At 42.5% G+C, this 27,493-nt stretch overlaps 2 protein-coding genes across 2 annotated transcripts in view; one reads left to right on the top strand and one right to left on the bottom strand.

The window, feature by feature from the left end:
- Positions 1-3,951: 3,951 nt before the first annotated feature.
- Positions 3,952-11,946, top strand: PISD (phosphatidylserine decarboxylase). Its single transcript, XM_009488839.2, has 7 exons — positions 3,952-4,148; positions 6,320-6,485; positions 8,100-8,336; positions 8,471-8,609; positions 9,442-9,588; positions 10,592-10,752; positions 11,070-11,946. The coding sequence occupies exons 1-7, from the start codon at positions 3,952-3,954 to the stop codon at positions 11,292-11,294; spliced, it is 1,272 nt and encodes a 423-aa protein (XP_009487114.1). The 3' UTR covers positions 11,295-11,946.
- Positions 11,947-14,127: 2,181 nt separating this feature from the next.
- The window catches only part of SFI1 (SFI1 centrin binding protein), a 30,195-nt gene continuing 16,829 nt past the window's right edge, over positions 14,128-27,493 (bottom strand). The window contains exons 14-30 of the mRNA XM_075718684.1: positions 26,738-26,916; positions 26,418-26,493; positions 25,515-25,610; positions 24,432-24,508; positions 23,663-23,765; positions 23,056-23,152; positions 22,234-22,394; positions 21,741-21,815; positions 21,383-21,457; positions 20,840-21,013; positions 19,837-19,970; positions 18,779-18,871; positions 17,340-17,601; positions 16,505-16,634; positions 15,597-15,720; positions 14,800-14,902; positions 14,128-14,255 (exon numbers count right to left, since the gene is read on the bottom strand). Coding sequence (XP_075574799.1) covers positions 14,148-14,255; positions 14,800-14,902; positions 15,597-15,720; positions 16,505-16,634; positions 17,340-17,601; positions 18,779-18,871; positions 19,837-19,970; positions 20,840-21,013; positions 21,383-21,457; positions 21,741-21,815; positions 22,234-22,394; positions 23,056-23,152; positions 23,663-23,765; positions 24,432-24,508; positions 25,515-25,610; positions 26,418-26,493; positions 26,738-26,916 — 2,067 coding nt within the window. The 3' untranslated portion in view covers positions 14,128-14,147. The remainder of the gene's footprint in view (positions 14,256-14,799; positions 14,903-15,596; positions 15,721-16,504; positions 16,635-17,339; positions 17,602-18,778; positions 18,872-19,836; positions 19,971-20,839; positions 21,014-21,382; positions 21,458-21,740; positions 21,816-22,233; positions 22,395-23,055; positions 23,153-23,662; positions 23,766-24,431; positions 24,509-25,514; positions 25,611-26,417; positions 26,494-26,737; positions 26,917-27,493) is intronic.

Below are 27,493 nucleotides of genomic sequence, written 5' to 3'. Positions count from 1 at the left end.
TTTGCACAGAATTCGGGTTTACATTTAAAAAACCACGCAACCTTTTATGGCTAGCTTAAAATACCACGTCTTTTTTTTCCACCCCTCTATTTATAGAATGCAGCTAAAACAGCAATGTAAAATTAGAGGAAAATGATGAGAAGTTTTCTCTTAATAAATTAAGAAAAAAAAATATACAAAGTCATCTTCATATGAAAAGTAAAGAATTTTAGAAATCAAGGGTGGATAAAGCAGAGCATGTTACGTTTCATTCGCCAGCGCTGATAAATCTGCGGAAAGCTGTACAGTTGGTCAACTCTTCCGCGGCCGAGCTGGAAGTGAACGCAGTACTCAAAAATCACGTGGCCTTGGCAGATGCTAACTCTGCACTCGGGTTTCCCCAGCAGCATGAGAGCAGTTTTTGTGCTCTCAAGAGTTCCGGAGCTTCTGACTGGGTGTGGAGCATCCAGTGTTTCTCTTGCTGGGCTGGCTCTGAAGGTTGGGTGGGAGCAGGGATTACGTGTCTGAAATGAAAGAGATACTGCTGGGAAAGGAATGGGACCTTTAATAAATGGTCACCGAGTACCTCTCCCCTGATTGCAAGACCTTGTTTTTGCTGGCACTTCAATAGAACACAGCATTTGGATGCATACGGTGCATTTTTTGAATGGTAGTTCTGTTACCAAGTGTAGAAAGTGTGACCAGAGGGCTTTGAGCACTCTGACGAGCGCATTCCATGCCTAACAACTCATGATTTAAAACTGAGGCTGCAGGTTTGAAGTTCAGTTGCATATTAGTCTTTATTGCAAATGCCTTGCTATGTTGTTTTTTAAAACTTGAGGGAAGGGCTTGAGGTAGTAATGAAAAGACAAGTAATTACATGGGCTTAGTGGATGTGATGCTTATTTGAGCTGACAGAGCAGAATGGTGTTGCATAGCTGGCAGATTAGCAGGTCTCTATTAGATAATAATTGTCTAGGGATTTATACCTCCTGGTAACTGCTTCTTTTGTTTACCTAACATGGATTCTGGGTGAGTTCAGACAGGTGGGGGAGTTTGGTACTGGTGTCCAACCTCCTACAAACCAACAATTGTAAGATTCTTGTCTAAGCTAGTAACACAGGCTTTGTGGTGCTGCCTGTGTCTCAAGAAGTCCAGCTACGGAGATGCCATGATATGAGTTCCTCTGTCATGAGCTGGTTGATCACCCATTCTTGTTCCTTTCCCCACAGAAAGTAGGTAAACTCAGGGTGGATTTTTCATTTCAGCCTTCTTACACTATAGGAACTGTATATCACTTTTGGGGTGGCTGCAACAGGGATGGCAACTTGCCATACATGTCAGCGTTTAAGCAGGACTCAGGTTATTTGCATCTTGGTGAATGTAATAAGGTCAGAACAGAACTTAAGAGAACATAGGTGGTCTTACTCATCTGAACTCAGTTTTCTGAAGAAGTAGAGGAAAAAAGCTTTTAACACCAATATTTCTCCCTTCCTGGAGAGGAATCTCTCTTGCACCACATTTTTTGTTTTGAACTGAAGGGTGGTATTTTCTGCTGTAGAACATTTCAATGTCCCGTTTGTTTTTAGGGAGCAGGTGAGCTATTTAACTTGTTCCATGCTTTCATAGAATCAGGCTTATTCAGTCTAGAATATAATAATTTCTTGAAAATGTTTTGGGGGATAAGGTTTAATTTGTACTGAAAGAGCTTGTGGGTTTACTTGCCTTAACCTCAGGGGAAGAGTGCTGAAGAAAATGTAGATAAGGCTTCTGTTTGCTCTGTTGTCTTTCTGCAAAGTCATGCATAGGTGAAGGTTGGAGATTAGACCTTAGACTGGGGAGCAGGGGTGCCAGCCTGGCCTGCAGGAGCTGGGCACGGCCGGGTGCTGCGAGCTGCCCACACAAAGGGCGGGCTGCAGGTTGGGGTACGCTGCCTGCTCCTGCCCGGCTTCACCAGTGCCAAACGAACGCTCGCTCGCTCTCCACGGTGTTGTGAAGGTGCGTGTTCAGTGTGAAAATGATTTTCTTTTTGGTCTAATTAAGTGCCTTTTGAAACGATGTTGTCAATTTAGCTTGTTTCTATGTAAAATTTAGTATTTAATGGTGGTAATTTCTAATGTTCCTGGCAAATCAAGAGAAATAGCTCCCCCGTGCTCCTTGTTGCTTTTCTTTGAATTTTGATGGGGGTTGGGTAACTGCTTTCATCACTTTACTATACAGATGGCTTCATTTTTGTTCTGTAGGAGTTTCTTGTGCCAGCCAGAGAAAGACTGAACGATATTTTAAATAGGAAAACAAAAAAAGCTGGCACAGGGCTCAGGGAGGAAGGAGCATGTTTTGAGTGCTTTCAGTTGATCTTAAATTTACCTTCTTTCAATCAACTGGATTTTTTAAAAATATGCAATTGTTAAAACTCAGCTTAAACAACAACACACAGACAGGTCTTGGAATTTCCTGAGATATAGAATACCATATAGCAGTTTTCTTCCTGGAAAAAAATACTCTAATGCAGGGACTCCAGAGGTGTTTCTAGGGAATATCTGTAATATTTGGAGCTGAAGGCCAGTCAAAATACACAATTCTTGCTAGAATATTTTCCGTTTGAGGCCTGAGTGGGATGCCATTAGCTAGTTAATTCTAGCTTTTCCTGCTGGCCCTCCCACTTCTCCTGCCTTATCCCTAATACAATACAGCCCTTTCCCTCACATCACAGCACCAGTGCTCTTTTTGATCTACTCTATTAGGCATACAGCTTTCATGGTGTTTAGAGAGCTTTGGAAACCAGGAATTTGTTTGGTTTTTTCCTTTTTTTTTAAACCCAGACTTCAACAGAAAATGTAAGTGAAATGGATAGCCATTAGAGAGTTAGCCCCTAAACTGTTCTGGGTATTTGGTTTAATCTCAAGGTGAGGTGTAGCTAGCTGACTTCCACCTTATGAACAGGGGTCCAGTTTCAATCCAAATCCAGAAAACAGGAGATGCGGTCTGCAGGGTCAAAGAGGGAATTTTCCCTCTATGTATATTCAGAATGCTCAGATAAAAATACTGCAGCTTTTTGTCTTTAAAAACCAGAACATAACCAAAACAGTATCCTTTACTTACATTTTGTATTTTAGTTCTACTGGACATAAAAACTGACAGTACTGAGAGTCACATAGTAGATGCGTTAATGCTTCTTTTATACCTGATTCTCAGGCTGGCCCTAAAACTGGATTATTTCATTATGTATTTGGGTATTTGTAGAAGAATGTCCTTTACCTGCTCCCTATGTGAGTCTTTTGAGATGGAAAGAGACTTCAGGAGATGGATGTTGGTGTCTGGCAAGGGTTGTAAAACAGAAAGATGTTCCTTTCCTTTCTGTTTTCTTCTTTCCAAGCTGGACATAAAGAGCAGGAAAGGAGTTTTGGTGCCCAGCAGTCCAGAACTCTTTCAGCAGCAGCTGCTGCACTGCAGAATTGAAGCTGGGAATTATCTCCTCCTCTTCTCCACCCCACTCCTCCTCCCAGCCTCAGATTCAGACTGGCTCTGGGGTTAGCTGTGCAAGGCCAGCTGGCTGCTCATCTGACTGTAGTGCATCGCTGCCCAGCAGCCTGAGACTGCAGGGTGTTTTTTTGGAGAGTTGAGTTTCAATGGCCGTCCTGACGAGTAAGAAGCAAGGACTGCTTGTACGGACAGCTCGTTTTTATCTTGTGCAGAGTCGGCTTTGTAGTGGGATGTTTAAATATGACACAATGCCTGTTTGTTTGCAATAGCTGCAACCCTCGTAGCAGAGATTCAAGTGGGAAACAGAGGGGGAATCCAGAGACAAACCAGCGGGGGAATTAGGAACTGTGACGCCGTGTCCTCTCTCCTGTGCCGGAGCAAGCAAAGGAAAGAGAGGTAGAGGAAAAAAGACTGAGCCTTGCAACCAACCGTCACCCTGACGATGTGTCAGTCAAACACCCTGCAGGGACCAGATCTGCACACAGGGAAATGGTGAGATGCTATAAAGCTTTATCTAACCCTCCACCCTCTTGCTACAACCTCCGCAAAGTTAAAATTCATGTCCGGAGGCTGCGTTCAGGGAACGGCGGCAGCAGCAGCTGTGCCGGGGACCAGCACCCACAACTGGAGAGTCCAGGCCCGGCTGGCTCTGCTGGTGGTACACCAAATAGGAGAACTCGTTTCAGGTACTGTTCAGTATTTTCTGCTTTGCAGGAATGGTGACTGAAGGGAGAAACGAGGGAGGGAGGATGGGAGGGTTTCTGGGCAGAAGGAGCGACAGCCATCTGCAAAGCTTTTGTTTGGCCTAATTACTATAAAGCTCCTTATGCATTGAATTGGCAGAGAAGGGCATGCCATTGTATGACAAGGGGAATGAGGAGGCTTTCATTCCTTTTCTTTCTACTCTCCGTCACTAGGAGAACAGAAAAATTAGCGAGGGACTGCTCTGAAACCAGGCCAAGGCAGTGAGAAGCCTGAGGGCTCTGGAGCGAGCTGCCAGGATGCAGCTCTGCAGGGATTGGTCCAGGAGCGACTGCAGTGAAGGGGGGGGAGAGCGGCGGGAGGGGGAGCGGGACCTCTGTGCTCGATGCTGGCAACCCGGCTGCCGGCCCTGCCAGCCCTCGAGCAGACTGCAGGCTGGTGGATGGTAAGGATGGGAGGAAGAATGTGAAGTGTCCCTTCCTACTCCCATGGCGAGTCAGTCCCGCCTCCTGCTGAGAAAGCTGGCTTTACCTCTGCTGAGACAGCACTAAATCTTCTCGGGGTTTTTTTTTTTCCCCCTTGCATTGTGATGCACAGATCATTCTCTTTTTTTTCCTTATTAATTCTTGGAGGGGAAAGAAGTTGTGCTCACTGCAGAAAAAAATTTCTGGGCCAGAAGCACCATCTTGCATCCCAAAGTGGTGACAGTTGTACCTGCCTGCATGATATTTTAATTCTGATCCAAGTTTTGAAAAGAACATGTTGGCAAGGAAATTTCCTTTTAATTTCCCAGTTTCTTTCCATCTTGGAAAGACATACACGGTATTTTATAGTTCATCCTTTGCATCATATAATCCAGCAAGAGAGCGAGCTGTTCAGAGCAGCTGGAGCGTACCACTTCCAGTTTGTGTGCACGCATAGCTGTATCCTGGTTGCAGGCATACTGCTGCCTTCAGCAGTGTGGGGAGAACAGTCTCTTAGCTGGGATTTAAGTCAGTGCCCAGAAGATTTGAGGGCAGACTTTTCATTTGATAATGGGACCTTGGAAATGCCAATGGTTTCTTCATGAGTAGAAGCCAAAGAATAAATGGGGACCTGAAGGGTCTCATCCAGACCTCCTGTAGAGGTTTGAACTGAAGCCCATGATGTCCTCTGCTGATAAGATGAGCAGCTTTTCTCTCGGAGAGTTACAGGTTCAACTTCTCTCCACGGCCATTTGTGCAAAATGAGTTTGCTCTCAGCCCGGGCAGCCATGTCACAAAAATTGTTATGTTTTTGAGGCAAAGGAGGTGGTTATTGGGCTATGGAGAGTAGATTATCTTGCAGCACTAGCAATATCAGCTTTGTCCGCACGTTCTCTATTCAGAACCAGGGTACTCAGTTGAAGGGTTTAAGACCGAAAGATGTCTTTTGGAATCAGTTATTTGAAAATTGTATTAACTAACTCAGGAGTGCCGCTCCTGTTGTTCCTCAAGTGCTTGTTTCCTGAAGTTAGTAAATGACCAACAGGTCTGTGTAAATTTAACTCCAAGGCACAATCTAGTCAAGATGCCTTCAACACATGAAACCTGAGGGACCTCAGTTTCTTAGGTTTCAAGGATTTCTTTCATCAGAATATCTGTTCTTTCCTTAATATTGCCCCTCCATACAGTTCTTATTAAAGTCCCAGCATCACAGATTCCTAGAATTTCAGAATATTGTTTGCTGTCCACTGTGGCTATCCAACAGCTGGAACAGTCACAAGAAATGTTTTCTGGGGATGTAATCTTCTGATATTTGGAAGAAGAACCTTTGCTCTTTCTTATTTCCACTGTAAACTATGGTGTTAATGTTGTTAGTTGGATGAACCAGCTGTGACTTTGTTTTCAAATGTCACCTGCAAGTGATCTTGCCTTTAATTTTTGAGGGTGTCACTCGTAAAATGTGACCTGTGAGAGCGAACACCATTTTTTGGACAGAGGATTTTTCTTTTTTTAAGGTAAACTGGTCTTCTATTTTGGGAAGGGGAAGAACTGACCAAAATAAAGGAGTAAAGACTTGCAGAATCAATGTTAAAGTAAAGATTAGCAGGAATAAATAACCCCCAGCTATCAGAAGCTGGTGATTCTGAAGCTGAGATGGCTGACCCTCTTATGTTGTGTATGTAATCTTTCAGGTTGCAATTTCCCCAGCTGGCCCTGAGGCGAAGGTTGGGCCAGCTAAGCTGTATGTCTAGGCCTGCTCTGAAACTCCGTTCTTGGCCTCTGACTATTCTCTATTACCTTCTGCCTTTTGGTGCTCTTAAACCCTTGACCAGAGTGGGATGGAGGCCTATGAGCAGGGTAAGTGTGAGCAGGTCTCTCTTGCGCGTCGTGTATGTTAGCTGTTTTATACCGAAGGAGCTGGCAGCAGCTGGTTGGAGAGATCCTTAATATAAAACAGGCTGATGATCGCTAGTATGAAAGCAAAGAGATACAATTCATGTTTCCCTTTAGTTTTTACTGTTCATAGCTGTGTTGACTAATTGCTTCACAGACAAGTGATTTTTTCAGTAGCAGAGAATTTCTGCATCCTCTAATGGTCAAGGGTCTATGCAGGAAAATCAACAGAAACTATTGAATTAATTCAGTCACCTCAAAGTACCAGGGCTAGGATAAGGCAGACCAAACCGCTTCTGCAGTTCCCTTTCTTGGCCACGCTGAAATGGTCTCTTGCTTTCTGTCATTTTTGCACAGAGAGGGTTGTTCCTCAAGTTCTTTGAGCCTTTGTAATCCAGCGTGTCCAAATGATATGCAAATCTCTGCTCTGACACTGGAGAGCAGGGTGTAAGGAAGCCTTGCACGTGGATATTCTCTGCACATCTGCGACTTCAGAATGCACCAGCCACAAATATTTTGATTAAAAACTGCAACAAAATTGTGTTAAGACTATTTCATTGAACAGCTGTTCTGTTTGATCCCATCAACTTGAAACCCAGGCTTTTTTGAAGAGAAGGGGCTACTAGGAAATATCACTTTCACAATTCTTGTGATTTTTACAGTAGTATCTGCACATTCTCAGCATTTGTGGAAAACTGAGCAAAACTGATTTTGGAAATTATAAGGCATGTCAAATAAAATGGCGAAACATTTTTTTCTTCAGTACTTCAGCTTGTATAATCTAAGGTGCTGTTGATTCAGAAGTCTTTATCTGAAGTAAGATTAGGTTGGTGTTTTCTGTCTGAAATATCACTGTATTTTAATGTGATGCAGGATGGTGATTTGTGAGTGAAATCTTAATTCACTGTATTTGATAGGACGGACAGGCTCTCAGCCAGTGTGTGCTTCTGTTTGTGTTTATGGCTGTATTTTGCAAGACTTAATTATGAAGGATATGATTAGTATTGAGACTAAATGATGACTCTCACTAAGAAAAAAACCCCAACTTTTAGGTGGGAGTTGAATATAGCTGAGCTGCACTGTTCAAAAAAATTGTACCAGACTCGGTAGATAACTACTACTTTTGCAAAACTGGTTTCATAGGGTCCAGTTCCCTTGGTCCATGCCCCCTCACCCCCTCAATTGCACCATGGTCATATGAGCTTTTTGGCTGCTACCAAGTACCACAAACCCCAGGAGAGTTACCTGCTGGAAGACACTGTCATCTGTCCAGTTACATCAACAGCATGTACCTCTTACCGACATAGTTCCATTTGTTTTTCTTGCTACTAAAACTTATGCTTTGGTGTAAGCCCAAAGGTATATGTCTGTAGGAATAAAGGCACTTTACTCTTGCAATTAGCAACTCCCATCGTTGCGAGAGGAGCAAGGCTGGTGTAAGTTTATACCTGTGTAGCTGCATTCACATGGGTATGTTTCTTCGATTGTACTACTGTCATTAGAGCAGTAATGTGGAAAACACCCTCATTAGTAGATGCATCCGAGAAGCACATCATCAAACAATTCTTCTTTCTTTAGGTTGCTCTGTACAAATCGGTACCAACTCGACTGCTCTCACGAGCCTGGGGTCGCCTGAACCAGGTGGAGCTGCCTACATGGCTCCGGAAGCCAGTTTACAGCCTGTACATCTGGACGTTTGGAGTGAACATGAAGGAGGCAGCTGTTGAAGATCTGCATCACTATAGAAACCTCAGTGAATTCTTCCGCAGGAAGCTGAAACCACAAGTGCGGCCAGTCTGCTGTTTGCACAGTGTGGTGAGTAAAAGGAAATGAAGGCTTTACACTATGCTACCAGCTTGCCCCCACCCCCCAGAGGAACGTGTCTGCTTTATGACGAATGAATGAATTTCTAATGTGTTTCTTTTTTTTTTTTTTTCTCTTTGCTGTAGATTAGTCCCTCTGATGGAAAGATCCTTAATTTTGGACAGGTAAAAAACTGTGAAGTAGAGCAAGTAAAAGGGGTTACTTATTCTCTGGAATCTTTCTTGGGACCTCGCATCTCCACTGAGGAACTGCATTTTAGCCAGGGTGAGTTCTGCATCAGTTCTGCATTTATTCTGCTCTGTCTTTTCAGTGTTCTCAGAGATTGTGAGAAAAGAGATTACTCCCATTCCTTCTTTCTCACATAGTCAAGAACAAAAGCAGGTGTGATTTTTGTTTTATTTGGGAATAAACATGTCGCTGTTCTAGTTCTTCTCTTTCTCAGAAGCAGCTTTATAGTGTCTTGCCTGGCTCATTCTGATTATCTGAATGTAATTGCTTAACAATTAAGCAACTGTAACAAGATTTATACTCGAGCACTATACTTGTAATGACTTGTGCTATTACTGCTCTGCTGCACCTTGAGCACTGTCTCCAAGGCCTTGAGTTTAGATGAAGGCAGCACACTGTTAACCTGGTGAGGGGACTGGAGAGACTGAGTTCTGCAAATAGCATGGTTATTTTCAGTGAGCACAAATGTAACTAATGCATTTTATAAAACTAGGGACTCTTCACAAACTCTGTCCTTAAAAGTGTTGCTTTGAGAAAAAGTCTGGTTTTGAGAGGGTAGCTTTAAGAAAAACTCGTTTCACTGGATATCAGTTTCTGCTGTTCTGTTTAGGGAAGGGGAGACTCCAAAATGAAGGTATTTCCAAAATTATTAAAACAGTACAGGATCTAATTTTGTTGTAAAGGGAAAAGAACACTTTGAAATATTGGATTCCTGGACAAAGCGTAGCTGCTTATAGTCTGAACAATACTTGTGGCCTGCATTTAGTCCTCTGCTGCTACCACTGGTCCTAATGTAGACTGCTCGGCTGTGGTAGATGACTGCATGAAAAATATCTCTAACCCCTTACTTTCAATGGTTTCTTTGCAGCCCCACCTGGTAACTCTTTTCAGCAACAACTGGTCACAAAGGAGGGGAATGAGCTCTATCATTGTGTAATCTACCTTGCACCAGGGGATTATCACTGCTTCCACTCACCCACTGACTGGAGAGTGTCACACCGACGTCACTTCCCAGGTAGGTTTCTGTTCCTAGAAAACAAATGCAGAGCAGCTGTGGAGGGAAGCACCGGTATGGGGCACTGCCGAATGAGACACACCAGTGGAGCAGTTGTATAGTCATGTGATAGATAATGGTAGAAAAGTGATTTGTCACAAATGGTAGTGAATTTTATAGTAGTATAGTGTACCAGGGGAAATCACATGTAAATGATGAAAGCCAGTAATACTGTATTCAAGCTGGTTTGGTTCTTTGAAATAAGTGTCGATGCGTGCTGAGCTGACTTGTTCCCAAACATGATTTGTTCCGTTTGCACCTGAAATACAGATAGTCTGCAGATCAGAGCAAACAAATATGATCTCTTCCTGTGCTTGGCAAAGAAGGTGCAACTAAATGGTTACACTACTGGAGCTGTCTATCAGTTTGGTGATAGAGCAGGTATGACTGATGCAAGAACAGGCTTCAGCAATGGCAGATATTTTGAAAGGGACTCCCACCCCAGATTTTGCTCCCTACTTCAATGGCAGGCTTTCACTGCCTGGAAATGCAGTCAAGGTGAAGCTGTAGATGGGAATAAGTGAAAGCCGAGGGATGTGGGGGAGTACGGGTCAGCCTGACAAGGACCATTTCCAGGTATGAAAATTTAAACCCTTTGCTCTTTAACAGAGAGAACTGTAGATGGTGCTCCAGATTGTATTCAAGCCTTACAGTGAAGGATGAGCATGGTCTGTAGCGTACCTGGGACTCTGCTAGGAAAAATGCAAAGTAATATGAGCCCTGCCCAAGACTGTTGATCTTTCTGGACAGAAGACTAAAGATTACATCTTTCTATGACCCCTTTGTTTTTACTACAGCCTTGTCTTTCATTCACACCGCCTAGCACTTGCCTCTCTTCCTACAAATAAGTGACAGAATTTCTTACTGGATCAGCTAAAGTTATACTGAAAATACCATTTAGACGGCATTACAATACTGCTACAAACCAGACAACTTAACTTGGAGTATTTTCTCACTGTTGCAGGCTCTCTGATGTCTGTGAATCCTGGAGTTGCTCGGTGGATCAAGGAACTGTTCTGCCACAATGAACGGGTTGTCCTTACAGGTGACTGGAAACATGGCTTTTTCTCTTTAACAGCTGTAGGAGCAACAAATGTGGGCTCTATCCGCATCTACTTTGACCAGGTGAGAGCAAGATAGTAGTAGGCAGCTTTCTGGTTTTGATGGTTGAGGTTGGTACAGTATAATAAAAGAAAATTGCAAAAAAACCTTAAAATCTTACTACCCTGAAATTAAGGTGTTTCACAATATTGATGTTCTAAGACTGACTTAAAGGGAGTCATCTCCAGCATAGGCTTTTTTTTTTTAATATTCCTATTGCACTTTTGAATTGTAAGTAAGTTCCTGCATTAAAAATTCCTGGATATCCACAGTCTACAGCTGTGCTAATGAATACAGAGTACTGAAATCCTCAAGTAACAGTTTCTTCCTTCTCTGTACAGGACTTGCATACCAACAGTCCATGTTACTCTAAAGGTTCCTACAATGACTTCAGCTTCATATCCAACAACAACAAGGAGGGAATCCCCATGAGGAAAGGGGAACATCTAGGGGAATTTAACTTAGGCTCTACAATTGTACTAATCTTTGAGGCACCGAAGGACTTCAAATTCCACCTCAAAGCCGGACAGAAAATCCGCTTTGGAGAAGCACTGGGCTCTCTATAGAACCTCTCTCGGCAAGGTTTTCTATACAAAGGGACTCTTATCACACCACCGAGTGTTTCACTTAACAAGTATGTATCACTCAGCAGGACCTGGGTGAGGAAAACAGATGTCATTGCTATGTTAAACTCAAGAGTATTTGGTCTATATTTACATGCTGCTGAATGCAGAAAGAGAATTGAATGACCATATATGTATCAGGTACAGCTGCCTTTAAAGATGTTGACCATGGAGGTTTCTGTCCCACCCTATGCCTGTAGTCTTTTATGTTCTCCCCTCAGTGTGCCACAGAATAATTAAGTTCTTGGAGCCTGTAAGTCCCTTTTAAGTCCTGGGCTGTGCAGGTGCAATGGGGAGAGGTGGAGGTAGAGATTAGCTGTATTTAAAGGGACATTGACAGGCTGAATCAGACCTTGTACCTTTTATCTGCAGTATCTGTTTTTCAGACCTTGAGTAAAGAATGTGTTCTCCTATTTATTTTATTCTGAGACACTCTGCTGAAGTTCTTATATAAAGGCAGCCTGTGAATGCATAGAGCACCAAACAGTTAAATTGGCTAGTATGGCTTCACAGTCGAAACTAAGCAAAATGTACAGCAGACGGCATCAGTACAATAAATTAGTCATCCAGGTTTTCTACTGCTAGACAACTTTAATTTTACCTGACATTGTCCCTTTAAAAATGGACTTTGCACTGTATTTTGAACCTGAAAACACTATGCCTACATTCCATATGATGAAACTGGTCATCTTGAGATTTTCTTTAAAAAAAAAAAAAAAAAAAAAGCAAGCAAAGCTCTGTGTCCTGATCCTAATCCATGGTTTTATCTTGCTATTCCAGGCCTTAAAGATTTTGTTTGTATGAGACGGTTACTTCACCTCTTGGATTAAGGGGTTAGAAGACATAGGGGATGTTTTTCTCGTGTGATGCAATGAGATGGCAGCCAAAATATGTTTTTATTTTCTGCTATGTATCTTCATTGTTGCTTTGTCAAACAAATTTCTGAAGAATTAATTCCTCTACTTACAGAACAGTTTCAGATACTTCAGGACCAATTTTTATTGCACGGAGTGAAATGCCCTGTGTATTGACTGTGTATAAAAATATTATGGATCTCTGAAGCAATCCTGAGTTGCCTCCCAGGTGCCAACCTCACTGTTTTTACAATGGACTGGCAACAATTTAACCTTACCCAAAATATAAAAAAAACTCACACCTGCTCTGACTTCTGCCCTCATACTTAATGCTAGGAATGTGCTGGGGGCTGAAAGCTCTATGCTGAAGCAGCAAAACTTTAGAGCCGCTTTGCAATTTCATGTCAAGGAGAATTAAAATCTAACACCTTGGATCTGCTGAATGTGGCATTACATGGCACTGACAGAAACTAGTGCCAAAGTGAAGAAAAGGAATTGAGTTTTAAAGCAATGTGTCAATTGTTTTTAGGGAATAAACTGTTCCAACTCCAGGCACTCAAACATTTAGAACTGACTTTGCTGTCCAGAGCTTGTTGGAGTGGACATGCTTATGAAACCTGCCTTTCTGCGTGCTGAAAGATTTCTCATATTACTTCCTTGCTTGAGCCTTGGGTGTGTTTTCTGCTACTTCAAGGAGATGGTAGGCTTTGACCAGCTCTGATTTCCTAAAGAAAAACTTATCTTCTGTGTATGCACTGCAGAAACCAGAATATAATTTTGTTGTACAAATGCCCAGTTTGCCAAGCCCTGTATGCTTGTCATCAGGAAAGACATGATGATAAACTGCCTCTAAGTGATGTAGCCCAGCCATGACTCAGATGATGGTGGCTGTTTGGGTGACAAGCAGGAGAAAGTTCATTTGGCTCTGAGAGTCAGTATTTCCTCACTTTACACAGGGAGGAGTCTGAAAGCTTGAAGTGGCTCTCAGCCACCTTTGTCGTTAAACTTCTTGGCATTAGCAAGTTTACACCTGCAGCAGTACATTACCATATACAGGTTTTAGAAATGTGCACTTTTTTAAACCATTGAGAGTGAGAAAAGACTAAGGCAAATGTCAACCTCAAGAGGATAAAGCTATGACTAGCCTTTTGACTAAACTTCAACATCATGTTAACAGTAGAAAGCAAATTTGTTCCAGTGGATGAGAAAAAAAAAAAAAAATGACTGAATCTTTTGCCCCTTTTCCACTGGGGTCTATGGCATCCAGACACAGCCAAAGCTACTTTAAGCTTTAATTTCTTCCTACTCAGCATCATCATCCACAGTATGTGAAGGTTACTGTTGGCCTAGTAATGTAGGATGGGTTACCTGATGTTTGCTTTATTGGAAATCTAAGGAGGAGAGGATTCAGCATGCAAGTGGCTGTTTCTGTGATGGTCTTAATACTGTGCAGAGCTAGCTGATTAACAAACATTACTTGTTATGCAGTGGTCAGCAACACGCCCTGGAAGTGAAAGCAAAGTTCCTAGAGGGTACTGATAATGCTGTGAATTTCTCCTGCATGGAGAATCCATTTAATTCTTCAACTGTATCAGTAGCACGGTATTTTTGTACATCAAAGTGTATGACTTACTGACATTAACTCATTTAATTGCAAACATTTTGAAATAAAGAGTCTTATCAGTGTTGCTTATCTTTCTGAAATGTCAGGGTAACCTAAACTAGGTATCGTGAGTGCAGCATGAGGTATGTTTAGCTCCTGTTTGGTTTGGTTTTTAACCAGCTGTAGTAACAAAACAAAACAAGCAAAAATATTTAAGTTCATTTATAAAATAAAAATGCCATACATAGACTAAGAGAATGTATACATCTCTTCCATCCTCCCCTGCTATAAAAGGGGCAAAAAGTTCTACCCGTGAGCTGGAGAATTGGTTGAGATGCATTATATATCCAGAGCAATCTGGATATCACGCAGGCGGGCAACCAGTTTCTGCACATGATGTCTCTCTTTGCGTTGTGCTTCAGTGAGTGCGTAGATCCTCACCTGCAGCTGAAAGTGAAGACAATTGCATAAGGTGTTTGTACAGCAAGACAGACAGCATTTAGTCTTCCATCTTTTTGACAGAGGAAGACTGAATGAGCTCTAGCAGCCTTTATATTATCCCACTTAAGAACCATTAAGTGGCAGGATTGTCACTTGGGAAGAGCCAAGTACCAGCTAGAGGTAGCGGTGCAGTACCCATGCACATGGCTGTATGAACCTGGGGACTGAGCAATGCAGGTGCAGTCACTGTAGTGTAGCTACACTGTCCTGAGAAATCACAGAAAAAAGTTTGAGACTGAATCTACTAAAGTCTGCTGTGTAGCTTAGAAATAGCCTTAGAAAGGTCTATTGCAGCTGGAGTTACATTTCTGAACCAATAGGAAGATGCCTCTACACAGCAGTCTGTTCTGCTCAACGGCCCACTTCTGATTAGAAGTTTCCCTTCTCTTGGCATTTTAATAACAGCTTACTATACAATTCCTCACAACTACTATCAGCCTTTAGGCTGATAATCACTTAAGTAACTTCAATTTGTTTGATGTTTACACACCTGATCCAATTCTTCCTCAACTCCTTGTACACCATCTTGGTCCTCTGGTTGCACGCTCATTTCTAGCCACTTCTGTAGAATCTGTGCCTGCTGCTGACAGGACCTGATAAAATGGATTAGAAGGATTCTTATCCCAATTAGGAGCTCAACAGTCTAAGCCAACTTAGACCTGCAATTGATACTTTCAATAAGACCCAATTTTATGTCTGAAACCAGTGAATGATAGAAGTCTAAAATAATTTAAAAGAAAAAAAGATGCTGGAAAGCAGAGAAATCTCTCTGAAAGCTGTTGTCTCCATTTCCTACTCCTAGTCCCTGGTTCCTTCCTTCCCTGACAGTTGAATCCCCTCCAAGCCCCGCTTTCTTTTAAGCATTTTTGTAAATGTCTTCTCGGGGTTGTGAAACCACAGCCTTTTTTTTTTTTTTTTTTTTTTTGACAGTTGAGAAAGCTAAGTCTTCACTCCTCATGATAAAAGAACTAAAAGCTAAATTTCAGCTGCTCTGCCAAGTTCGTTTGTACTGCCTTCAGATTGCACCCAATGATACCCTTGCCATGCTTTCTCCAGTAGCTGCCAAAGGCATAATTAAACCACTTGCTGACTACAAAAGAAGTGCATGTACTCTCTCCCACTTGCAGTGAACTCTGAAAAGGAGAAAGTAAAAATATCTAGAACTTTTCTCTGTTTCACACTTCTGCTGTGAACAGACTAGTTATTTTCAAAGTAGATACATACAAAAAATGCAATATTGAGTTGACAGCATGAAGAAAGGCTGGCTAAAGGCCCTTTGCAACATACTTGAGTTCTTGCTTCCTGCTGAAGTAGTACTGCATCTGCTGTTGGATGTGTTGGAGTTCAACCTCCAGCTTTCTCTGTAACACCATTTCTTCTCTGGAACCGTGCTCCCTTTCTTCCCTTTCAGCTGAATGGAAGATAAAAGGCACAAGCAATGCAAGTAGAGCAGACTTACGCTGTTTCTTCTAATCAAGGAAAGTCAGGTTAGTAGACAGGAAACATGGAACCTTCCCGAGTCCTTTTCACACATTTTGTCACCCTGTGACATGTACCTATTCACCCAGAAGATCAGGTACAGCTAGAGGGCAGGAGCCCTGACAGCATTACAAGCTCTCAAGACTCAGTTTAACATACAAAAAAAAGATAAGAAATGCTCTAGCAAATGGTTTAGTACTACAAATGCTATTTTGGCCTATTCATGATTCAGTGTTTTACATCTACTCTAGAAGTAAGTAGTTGAGTCTAGTCCTGTGGAACACAAATTTTGTGCCCTTGCATCATTAAAAACACCATGTTGAAAGGTGCTTAGACACCCTTTACAACCATACTGTAAGTACAAGGAAAACTTAAAGAGACCTTTGCTGGGTGAATTCTTGCCTCCTGAAGCGAGTTCTGCTGTACCTTCAGCCTTGCATACATGAATGGCCCAGCACTTGAGCACATTCTTGCTAAAAGAAGCCGACCCCTAGCAGTTCTCATCCTTCAATCCCTAGAACAGGGCTTTAGCCTCCTGATTCAGCAGAGTCCATAAAACTATTAGCATCCTGAAAAGGAATGACTGATACTCTTCACCTCCTGATGCAGGCATACAAGACTGCCTTGTCTCCCTTACATTTTGTGGAGTTGACTTGCAGTCTTGCATGTATTGGAGGAGGACACACAACTGCTACAGTTTAGATCTGAGGACCCACCTGCCATTTGGTAACTCCATTTTCCCACCAAGTCTTCAGGTGACAGCAAGTTTGGTCGCAACTTCTCCACAGAGTCCTGTTGAGAGTCTTGGGAATAAGCTCCTTTGTGACCACTTACAGGCTGATGTCTCTACAAGGTCAGAATGATACTGGTTTCTTTTCTCCTCAGAAGGGTTTTCTTGAGTAAGCCCTACGAGTAGGATGCACCTAACCTACTAAGCCCTACTCTCACTCAGACATCCCCCGTATTCGCTGAGCCCCTCTCAAAATACCACAGAAGCAGCAGAGCTTAAGAAATGGGCTCCTCCATTTCTAGCATGGAGATATTTCATCAAGATTAACACCTCCCATTCTGTGTGGAACAGAGGAGTTTAAAATGCAAGCACCTACTTGCAGGTAAAATGAATTTCAATTTTTGAGACTCTTGGCCATAGCCACTGCTACTAAACTGAGTTACTCTTAAATCCCTGTAATCTGGTTGGCAAACTAACTGCTCTGAACTCTTTGAAGAAGCAGCACTCTCAAGTCAATTGCTAGGAAAAGCATCCTGCTAGGAAGGACACAAGACCAGGAAAAAAGGCGTGAATTACAGTACAACACACACATGGGTTGGTCAGCTAGTGAAATACTGCTTCGGACTGGTGGTAAACAGTTCTTGGGCATTCAGAGCCAGTTAATTTGGTCAGCTTTTAAGATGATAGCTAGAACAGGAAAAGAGTAGCTCAACAACCAGATGGGCAGTCTAGGGAGCCATGGGAAAAACCAGCAATAAGCAGCATGCATGTTGACAGTAGCCCAGTAAGTACACTAATTTTTCCTTCAGCAATACGCTCACCATTTCTGCTCCAGCTTTCGTTTGGTGCATGAAAGATGAGGGAGACCATAGCTCTGGCCTCTGAACAGCATGGTGCACATCTTGTGTCCACAGTGGTACAGATGGGAGAGCAGCATGTGTGAGAGATGGATAGGAATGAGTGGTATTGCCCATTTGAGATAGACATTTACAGGTACTTTCTTCCATTTGAGGTGTTAGCTTTAAGTTCCCAGTCTGCGCAGAACATTTGTTCACAGATGTTTGCTGAAAGGGTGCCTCTGATCTGTAAAGGAAGAAGGATGAGGTCCCTGTACATTGCAACCTGTTGGTCTTGTCATTTGCAGCAGTCAGTGCAAAAAAAAAAAAAGGGGGAATCTTGTTATTCCCTTACATACAGCTGTCCAGTTAGCTGCTTTACTATGCAGGGGAAACCCCAGTTTAAAAAAAAAAAAAGGAAAAAAAAAAAAAGAGAAAACCCATCACAATAGTTTAAAAAGCCGCAAAAAGCAGCAAAGCAGTTAAGGTTTCCATTACTCCTACCTGTCCTGCTCCAAATCCTCCACATTAATCCAGGCTGAAACAATTTTTTTGAGAGCTGTGAATTCAACCCATTAACAAAATCCTGCCTTATTTTGGTTTGGGGACAAGAGAGAGAGAGGGGAGCAGAAGCAGTGATGTCAGATTGGTTTTGACAGGAAATGGATAGCTATTTCCCTTCTCTAAAGCTAATTACAGAACAGTTTCACAAAAAAAAAGTTCAGTCTAAACATCTGCTTCAAAGCAATTTCAGCTTCTGTAGCAAGAGCAGTTTCAGCTCCATCACTTTCAGGGCTAAGAAGTGATACCATAACTAAAACAGGTACAGAACACTCAAGACAGTGAAACCATGCTTAGTTTAACAATTTCAGCAGCACCTTTTGGAGAAAGTAAAAATAAAGAAGTAGCTCCTTTTAGAGCAGCAAAGTTGATTCAGCCAAGACAGAGAGAAATATTCAGTTCTGGCTCTGAATTACCAGAATCATTAATGATTCCCCAGTAGATTAGTTAAATCCAGACCCAGACCTGTTGTGGAGCAAATATAATCTATAAGCCAAAAGCACAACCCAAACTTCTGAGTTTATGGCAAGACTGACAGAAAAGGAAACTTTACTTATTAAATAAGCCCATTAATTTTGGAAACAAGTTATGTGCCTTATCTTTCCCTCAAAATCTGTCACTAATGAAAAAAAAGCCTGGGTTGCTATTTAACTTGAAAGTTCCATTATTCTTGTCTGCTTTATATAAGAGACCCGAAGTTTTTAAGGTCACCATGGCCTTTTGATAGTATAGAGTAATGCACAGTCCCATAATTACTGAATGTTCTGTATTATGAAGGTAAGGGGATTTGAGGGGATAAGCACAGCATAAGGCCCACTGTAAGTCACCCTCTTTTTCTTTACTTTTAAAAACAGATTTTCTACCTAGTAAAAGGAGGTCCCAGCAGTTCCTTGCTTTCTCTTGATTCCAGAAGGAAGTCAGGCCTCTGTGGTGGTAACCTTGCTCGAACACCATTTCTGAAAAGAACAAACAGAACCAGTAACGCTCCAGATTCATGATTATTTTAAGTTGGCATAAGCTGGCATTGCAGCTAAAGAACAGTCCTATTCTGTCATTCATCCCTGCTCTGCATCATTCCCCTTGCATACAATAATAATTTTTAGAGATTAATTTTCGATCCATATTAATGTCACAATCTGGTTCACCATATGAATGATTGTGCCAACACGAGGAGTGGTGGAAGGGACAGAACTGAACAAGGCAGAACTACTTTTGGCAGCATATGCTAGCTTAAAGAAATGTGAAGCTGTTGCCTTATTTCCCTGTAAAGCTCCTGTCCCAGACTGAGAAACTTCATGGAAGATTCTTCCTTGCAATTGCCCCATGATCAGTAAGAATTTTTTAAGGAATAGCTTCCCCAAGGCAAAGAAAGGGGCAAGAAGAAAGTTCAGTTTCTACACAGCCAGGATCTTGATGTTTATGATTTCATCAGACCCTATATACAACTTCAGTCAAAAAAAAAGAGCTTCAGTGGCAGCTCTAGGTCACTTGGGCAAGATAAGCTCTCATGATGGTAAAAGTCCCACCACATACATCTTTCAAACGTTTCTCTGCATAACTGTTCCTATGACAAATGACCAACACTCCATGAATTCATAGTTGTATATTGAGAAACGTGTAGTGGAAAGTATATAGCTGAGCTGATTCTACCCATTGCTGATACGTAAGTATGAAGTCACAAATTCTTTCATTATTTGTGGGCTGATGTATGCATTATGCAGCAGCTCTTGCATGACTCTGCAACGCCAACCGTATGATGCAGGGTCAGAGAAAGAGTTAGGGAAGCTGTGTGGAACTAACAGTCATCAGTGTGAAAGCTTGGAAATACAAAAATGACAGAGACACAGACAGATAGACTACATAGATGCAAAACTACATATATGCCAGAGAAATGCAGGAGGGACTAGAACTTTACACTCGCAGATCACTGAGAATTGAGTTCCCATCAGCAAGGTGAAGTGGTAGATGACTGCATTTTGAAGGCCATGGCTCTTCCTCTGCTGAATGTCCTCTTGTCTCAGGGTTAACATCAGGCATTTTAAATGTCACTTGCTTCTTCAGAGGTGGCAGAAAAGAACAAGGCTTATTTATTTTCTTGGAGAGAGCCTTCTGTTTCCACAGCATGGCACAACGATACACTGACTGCTGAAGGTTGTAGGCTGCCTGCCAACACAAAGAACAGTAGAGCATTTGATGCTTAAGAGTAGGAAGCAACAGCACGCCACCCAAGGAGAAGACCACTGCAGAAAGGAACCGAGATTTCTGATGACCTCACAGCCATACCAGCTCTCTAAGCTAAATTAGCAGGTCCACTGTGGTAACATTTGTGTAAGAGAATTAGCTGGGTACTTCTGCAATGAGGCAGGCTGCACATTAGCAAATGGAACAACTAGTGTCTTGAAAACCTGGAAAAGAGCTGGGAAAGCTACCCAGGAGCAGGAAGAGAGAAATCAATACAGGCATTCCTATCTTCCTTTCCACACATAGGGCTGGGCTGATACTCAAGGCAGAAGTGACACTAGCCCATATTTGAAGGTCTAAGTGGTGCTAAAGCTAAGACAGGATTAGGGGCAGCCTCTAATTCTTCATTCTAGCACAGCATTTAGAGCCCAGACCCTACCCACAGGCAAAGGTTTCTTCCAGTTATATTGCCTACGGTAGGAATTGACCAGTTTCGAAATAAGAAAGGTTCATTAAGAAAGGTTCCCAATTAGCAGCACAAGTCTGAAGTGCTCTAGTCTCAGCTGAATGAAAGGACAGGGTGTTTTGCTTTGAACCACAGGTAAAAGTATATGTCGGATCCAAACAGGAGCCGAGATGTAGGGCTCCAAGATACATACATACACACGAACACACACACACAGAGAGGAGGATCAGAGCAGACCAGTCCTGGATGTATCTGAGCAATCGCTTGTCTCTTTCACCTTCAGCGGGTGCTGGGCTTGGAGCTGTCCCAACTGTTCCATGCCAATGGTGTATCTCAAGACCTGGGTTACACCTTCTTTCAGAACAGTAGTGTGGTAAACTCCTGTGGCTTTTTCAATGCGATCTTTCTTCTGCTGTTGCCCCTTGGCAAATCTGAGCCAAGCATCAAATACCTACAACACGAACAGCAGATAGCTGCGAGTGTTACAAAGACAGGCTCCCGACCAGGGACTCCCCCTGCAGACAGGAACACCTTCCCTTCCACTGGAAAGCAATAGACAAGAGCTACAGCAACAGCAGGACACTAACTACCACAAGGACAAAGGGACAGGGATTTAAGTCAGCTGAGGCCAGATGGGGAAAAACGTGCAAATTTTTTAATCTGATAAGAGGATTTAAGGACAGTTTTCCAGCATCCTAAAATAACATATAGCACCCCAAAGATGAAAGGAAACAGATATTCAATGTGCACTCTGCTGATCGCAGTCAAATCTGCACATCTGCAAATTCACTTGTCTGCCCCGACCCTGACACACTCTTACCTTCCTCTGCAATGAAAGGGACCAGTGCCACAATGCTTGCACTGTCTTCCGCTTTTCCCATTGCTGCTGCAACAGCTATCAGGTAAAAAAAATTGCACAGCAACCAGGTTAGGAGTACGTGTGCCACACCAGAAATGCCAGGCAGAGCATCAACCAAACAGGAAATGCTGATGGAGCCAGAGCAGAATAACCTACTCAGTTCACCCACTCACACCAGCAAGGTGTCTCTTGTGAACCAAAAATCCAGAAAAGGTTTAAGCAAACGTTTTTTGTCCTCATGTGTAAATACAGTATGAAGGAGAGGAAGGGATAAGGATCATCAGGGAGCTAGCTACCTACCCAGGGGACAATTCCTTACCTGTGTCTTCCAGCGAGAGAAGGAAGCAGAGCAAAGTCTACGAGTCATTAGCTGATCTCCCTGTCTCTGTAGTAGCTGTAAGGCCATCAAAATAGTGAGTCACTTGCAGACAAACCCCATTTATCTGAGCCAAATGCTGCTAGAGTAGAACATGTACCAAACATCCTTTATCACCCTCCCTTTGTTCTGTTGAGGCCACCCTCAATATCTAAGTGCCCTACCCCATTTGCAAGTATCTATGAGCTCAACAAGGATTTTGTTAACAGTAAATGATCCCACACATGGCAAGCCCAGCTTGTCATCTCGTGTTAAGTTCTATCAAAGCTTCTTCAGGTAAGACACAGGCATATTCCTTCCTTCTCAATGCACAAGGCTGTCATGCTCCTCCTCAGCCAAGAGTACCATTCCCTTCACTAGGGGACATGGCCTGCTCTTCCACACCCACAACTCCCCACCCTGGATACTGGCTGGGGAGGTTGCAGATCCTTCTCACCATTTTCCCAAGGCATCGCTGATGATATTTCTTCCATTTCACCAGGTACTTCTGGAGTAGGTGCTGCTGGTGGTGCTGTCCTGCTGTGTGCTGCTGAGCCCTCAGCATCAGAGACTCCCTAGTTAATTCCTTCCAGTGAAGAAACAGGGTCTGTAAATGCACTGTTAGGAGAGGATAAATGAACTAATGTACCAAAAGGAGACTATTAATCTCAGGAAGTATCAAGCAATCAGCTACTCCTCCAGACTGTTTTAGCAATACTTAACACTAACAATACTCAGCACTAGGAAGAAGGATCGTGAAACACTTCAGGTAACGGACAGTGAGCCATGACAGTGACCTGCTGCCATTGACATATTTACAATCTTTAGGAAATTATTTGCCCTCTTTGTGCTTCAGAGTCCTCATGTCAAGAACATGGCTGCTACCATGAAAATGCTTGCAGAGTTTGAGGGCCTTTCTGTATTAATTACTAGAGAAAGACTGAAGCAGTAATTGATAAGATTACTTGCACTGTCCTCAAAACAGACACATCTGAGCTTCTCAAAATTAGTAATGGAAAATTCCTTTGAGGAAGGAAGTGTTACCATCCCTTATATAGGCAAGGAATCAACAGAGAAGCAAAAGTCACACAAGAAGCCTTCAACAGATCACTGGAGTCTCACATCATTCTCCATTTTATGGGGACGTCCTTTGTAGGCTTAATCCAGTCATTTCATCTGTACAGATGACACAAAAGACTGGCCTGCTAAGCCATGTCTTTCTAAGGATCCTACACAGATAGCTAAGTCTTTTGAGAATTTAGTATCTCCATCAGCTCACCTATATCCAAATGTTTTCTGGCCTCTATCACAGCTGTCATCTTCTGTTGACGATAATACACTTGTAGCGAGGCAGCATATCTCCACTGTAGCAACACCTAAAAATATAATGCAAACAAGAGACAGGATACAGACTGACACTGCAATGTCCTTTGGAAGGGGAAGCAATGTACTCCACAATGCTGACACCATAATAATTTCCATCTCATTTTTCACATAAGGCTCAGCAACACAGTGCAAATTTCCCACAAATTAAATACAGTAGTATTTCAGAAGGTCCCCCTGGCATTTTTCAAGGCATTCTTCTTTTCTGTCCCTCCCTCTGTCTGCCCCCCACCCCCAGCTAATACTACTATGCTGTATCATACTACTGGTTTTCCCTTCCTTCTAGGAAATGGGGAGAAAGAGAGGAAGAGGAAAAACCACGAACTCACTCAGAGACAACAGTTTCAGAGATGCATGTAAAAATAAGATGGGACTCCCACTTCTTAGACCTTTCTTAGTAGTGGCTCTTAGATGAAGTTTCTGGTCCTTCTAATCACGTTACCTGACCCCTGCCTGAACTAGCATCTGTACTTAGACCTTGGTATCTGCTATACAGACCCTACCTTTGACAGGATTGCTCTCCTGTAGTGTTCATCTGCCAGAGTAGTTGCCTTAGCTTCATGTATAAGAGCAAGGACATTTTCTCTCCATGTACACAGAAGCTGCCTGAAGGTAAAATGTATAAAAAAAAAAAACAAAAAACCCCCATTAAGAATGATTCTCACTCATTCATTTGATACCTTCCCATTTGCAGGGGAACCAAAACCAGCTATGTCTATGAACTCAGTCTTGCCAATCAACTTCTGCCCCTTCAGGTCTTTGCTGAAGAGAAGGCAGCACAAAACCAGAACACAGCCTTAAGCCTAGCATCTTAAGCTGAGTCAATTAGGCTCTGCAAGTGGCTCAAGTTGTATAGCACTAAAAACAAATGACACAGTTAAAAATAAAGTAACTACAACAAATACGAAGTGATATTATCTTTAATTGCTCTCCTCACTATAATGCAAGACAATCTCTGCATCCTCCAGGCTTCTTTAATATCATAGCAGTCAGAATCCATGCACTGCAGGGAATGATACAGTTTGCTGTCTGCTTTCTCTCATGGGGCTAAACACAGATTAAAAAAAAAAATTAAAGCAAAACTGAGGGCAATCCAGGAGAGGTTGATTTCTTTTAGCTAGATGACCTGCACAGAAATAGCAATGCACAGAAGAGTCAATTCCCAGCACTGAATACTGAAAAATTTACAATGGTAGCAGTGAAAGAAAAAGAGTAATTTGACTGCAGTGCAGTCACTTCTCTCTCATGCTGCACAAGGAAACACAGGCTTACCATAGCAGTACTCTAGTGTGTTGTTTCTCCTTTTCAGCTACTTGGTATAGAATGCACTGTATGTTATGTTGGTAACTCTGCAAGAAAAGCAGTGAGAGGTAAAATCTCCCTCAACTGCCAACATCTCTGAGGAGAAAAGACATCTGGAAACTCTTAGAAGCAGCTTAGTAGAGTAGTAGCGGCAATAGAGTATAGGGAAAAAAAAATGAGGTTACAGCCACTGAAATCAAATGCTGTTTTTCCAAGATGAACAGTCATTACACACTAGTTAATGCTAGCTATTATATACGTGTCCTGATTTCAGCTGGGATAGAGTTAATTTTCTTCCTAGTAGCAGGCATAGTGCTGTGTTTTGGATTTAGTAGGAGAAGAATGTTGATAACACACTGATGTTTTTAGTTGTTGCTAAGTACTGCTTATGCTAGTCAAGGACTTTTCAGCTTCCCATGCTCTGCCAGGTGCACAAGAAAACTGGGAGGGGGCACAGCCAGAATAGTTGATCCAAACTGACCAAAGGGCTACTCCATACCATATGATGTCATACCATATGATGTCATGCTCAGTATATAAACTGGGGGGGGTTGGCCAGGGAGCTGCGATCGCTGCTCGGGAACTGTCTGGGTATCAGTCGGCGGGTGGTGAGCAATTGCATTGTGCATCACTTGCTTTGTATATTACTATCATTATTATATTGTTATTACTATCATTACTATTTTACTTTATTTCAATTATTAAACTGTTCTTATCTCAAGCCAGGAGTGTTTCTCACTCTTACTCCTCTGATTCTCTCCCCCATCCCATCGGGGTAGGGGGAGTGAGCAAGCGGCTACGTGGTGCTTAGTGGCTGGCTGGGGCTAAACCACGACAATACGCTTCACCAAAGCCACAAGACTACATCGGTTTCTTCTCTCCAAAAAGCAGTGCTAGAGCTTATACAACCCTATCTACAACAGCCTTTGTTCCACCTTGCACACGTGGTGTGTAAGTGCCTAGAGTGAAACAGCATGGCAGCTCTTCAGTTCTCAACGAAACGCTTAAGCATACACAGACAAGTCCCACAAAGTAAAGGGCATTGCCTCCTACCTTCCAGGCTGCCAAGGTCTTGCCAAGTAATGTGTGCTGATAGTGCACATCTGCTTGCACTAACTTCCTCCATTTCTCACGTTGATGTCCCACATACTATAAAGGCAGGGGGAAAGAGGGAGAAAAAAAAAAAAAGATATGTACACATGCTGGACGGAAAACAGGCAATGGCAGAGAGCAGAGGGAAAAGGACCATTCCCAGTCTCTGGAGAAACATCAATCCTTTATCTTGCTAGGTTGCTATCAATCCTATCTTGCTATAGGTTCTCACTCAAACTGGAGCTGCACTCTGCTATTCCTCCAAAAGGCCTAGCTGAGGCTTTTTTTTTTTTTTCCTCTGCCCTGTTTAGGAATCCTACTGAAGACTGATGCAATTCACCCAAGTTAACAGTTCCAGACCAACAGGCTAGTGTCAACTCCAAATTTTCTCACAGATTCTTGAGACATGCTGCAAGGCACATTTGGTACCACACATCATGGTAAGGAAAAGGTGCAGCATAAAAGTGAAGTGCCATCTGATAGGGCCTGCTATGACCTGTACACAACTATGGACCATAGAATGTGGCCTTACTGCAAACTTCTAACTTAAGATTTGAGAAGGACATACACAGTACCAGCGAGTGACAATTTCATCACGCTAACTCTGGTTACATTCCCAGATAAATCTCCTAAACTATAGTCCCATTCTCACTATAAGTGAACGGGTAGTCGAAGAACTCCGCCTCCTCCCTACACAATTCCTGTTCTGCCCACACTCAACTGGTTTTATTCACCTGGAAAGGGAGGAGAGCTTAGGAATGACTAGTGTTTAAAATAAACAATTTAATTTCTAGCCATATGGGTATAAGCAATCTGAACATAACAAAAAGGTTCAAGTTCTTCCCCATCTGTTAACTCTCTCACCTCCCTCCACTTGTTCCAAGTCTGCTGCAGACACTTTGAATAGCGAAATCTTAAGGCTTGCATCTCCTTGAGCCTCCTAAAGGAAAAATAATTTAATTATTTCTCCTACAATGCAATCCATGTTACTGAATCCCTCTAGCACAGGCATGAGTCCATGCTTGCTATTTTCAGTAAGTCATTTACTGAATGAAAGACAATCCAGCAGATTCTAAAGCACAAATAAGGAGTCCAAGTCGTTGTGAATTAAATGCTGCTTTGTCAGAAGTAGGCCACCACAGGACCAATCCAAATAATTCTCCCTTTTAAAAAAAACTTCTTACTCTTTTTTTCTCTCCTGAGTATTTTGCTTCCACACACAGAAAGCCTTTAGCAGCAGCAGGTTACTGTAGTAGTCTCTTGCACGAACCAAGCCCTCTCGCTCCTCCAAACGTGCAGCTGTTCTTCTACACCAGAAGCACCAGAAACAACGCAGTAGTTGCCTTTCAAAATGAAGTACAGCCTATAATGGAAAGAAGGTGGCAATGAATTCATGATACAGGCCAGTTACAAACAACAGAAGACAATTCCTTAAAGGTGGCATGCACAGAACTGTCCAATGCTTGTTTTCCTCTTCTCACATTGAGCAGCAATGGACACATGTCAAAGCCCCTTTGCTGCAAGTTTACGTGAACATGTGCTACAGGTACCTATATGCATCTGGATGGAGAAACTGTTATCAGAAAACAGCAGACCAAAGAGAAGAAAAATACAAGCTGATAAGTAGCATGTGAAAAACTCCCAAGAACCGGTAAGCTCCAGAAACCAGTCTTGTTGAATTCGCAAGAACTGATAATCTCAGAACTCCAAGAGTCAGCCATATCTGCACAAGGCCACCCACACACACTACCATCAACTCTGAGTTGTGTAACTCAGACCACATAAAAGGCGGCAGTGGCTGCTATATATAATGACTACAGGATTATATATACATCTTAGGAAATGAAGGACCCCCTAAGGGACTTTCTGGACACCTACCAAGAAGCAACTAGTTTGTCAGTATAACCCTGCACTTCTTAAAGAGGTTGGGGTTGGCTCTT

The sequence above is a fragment of the Pelecanus crispus genome, chromosome 11, assembly GCF_030463565.1.
Source record: "Pelecanus crispus isolate bPelCri1 chromosome 11, bPelCri1.pri, whole genome shotgun sequence".
Lineage (NCBI taxonomy): Eukaryota > Metazoa > Chordata > Aves > Pelecaniformes > Pelecanidae > Pelecanus > Pelecanus crispus.
Note: the sequence above shows the minus strand (reverse complement) of the source record. Positions and strands in the feature narration are given on the sequence as shown.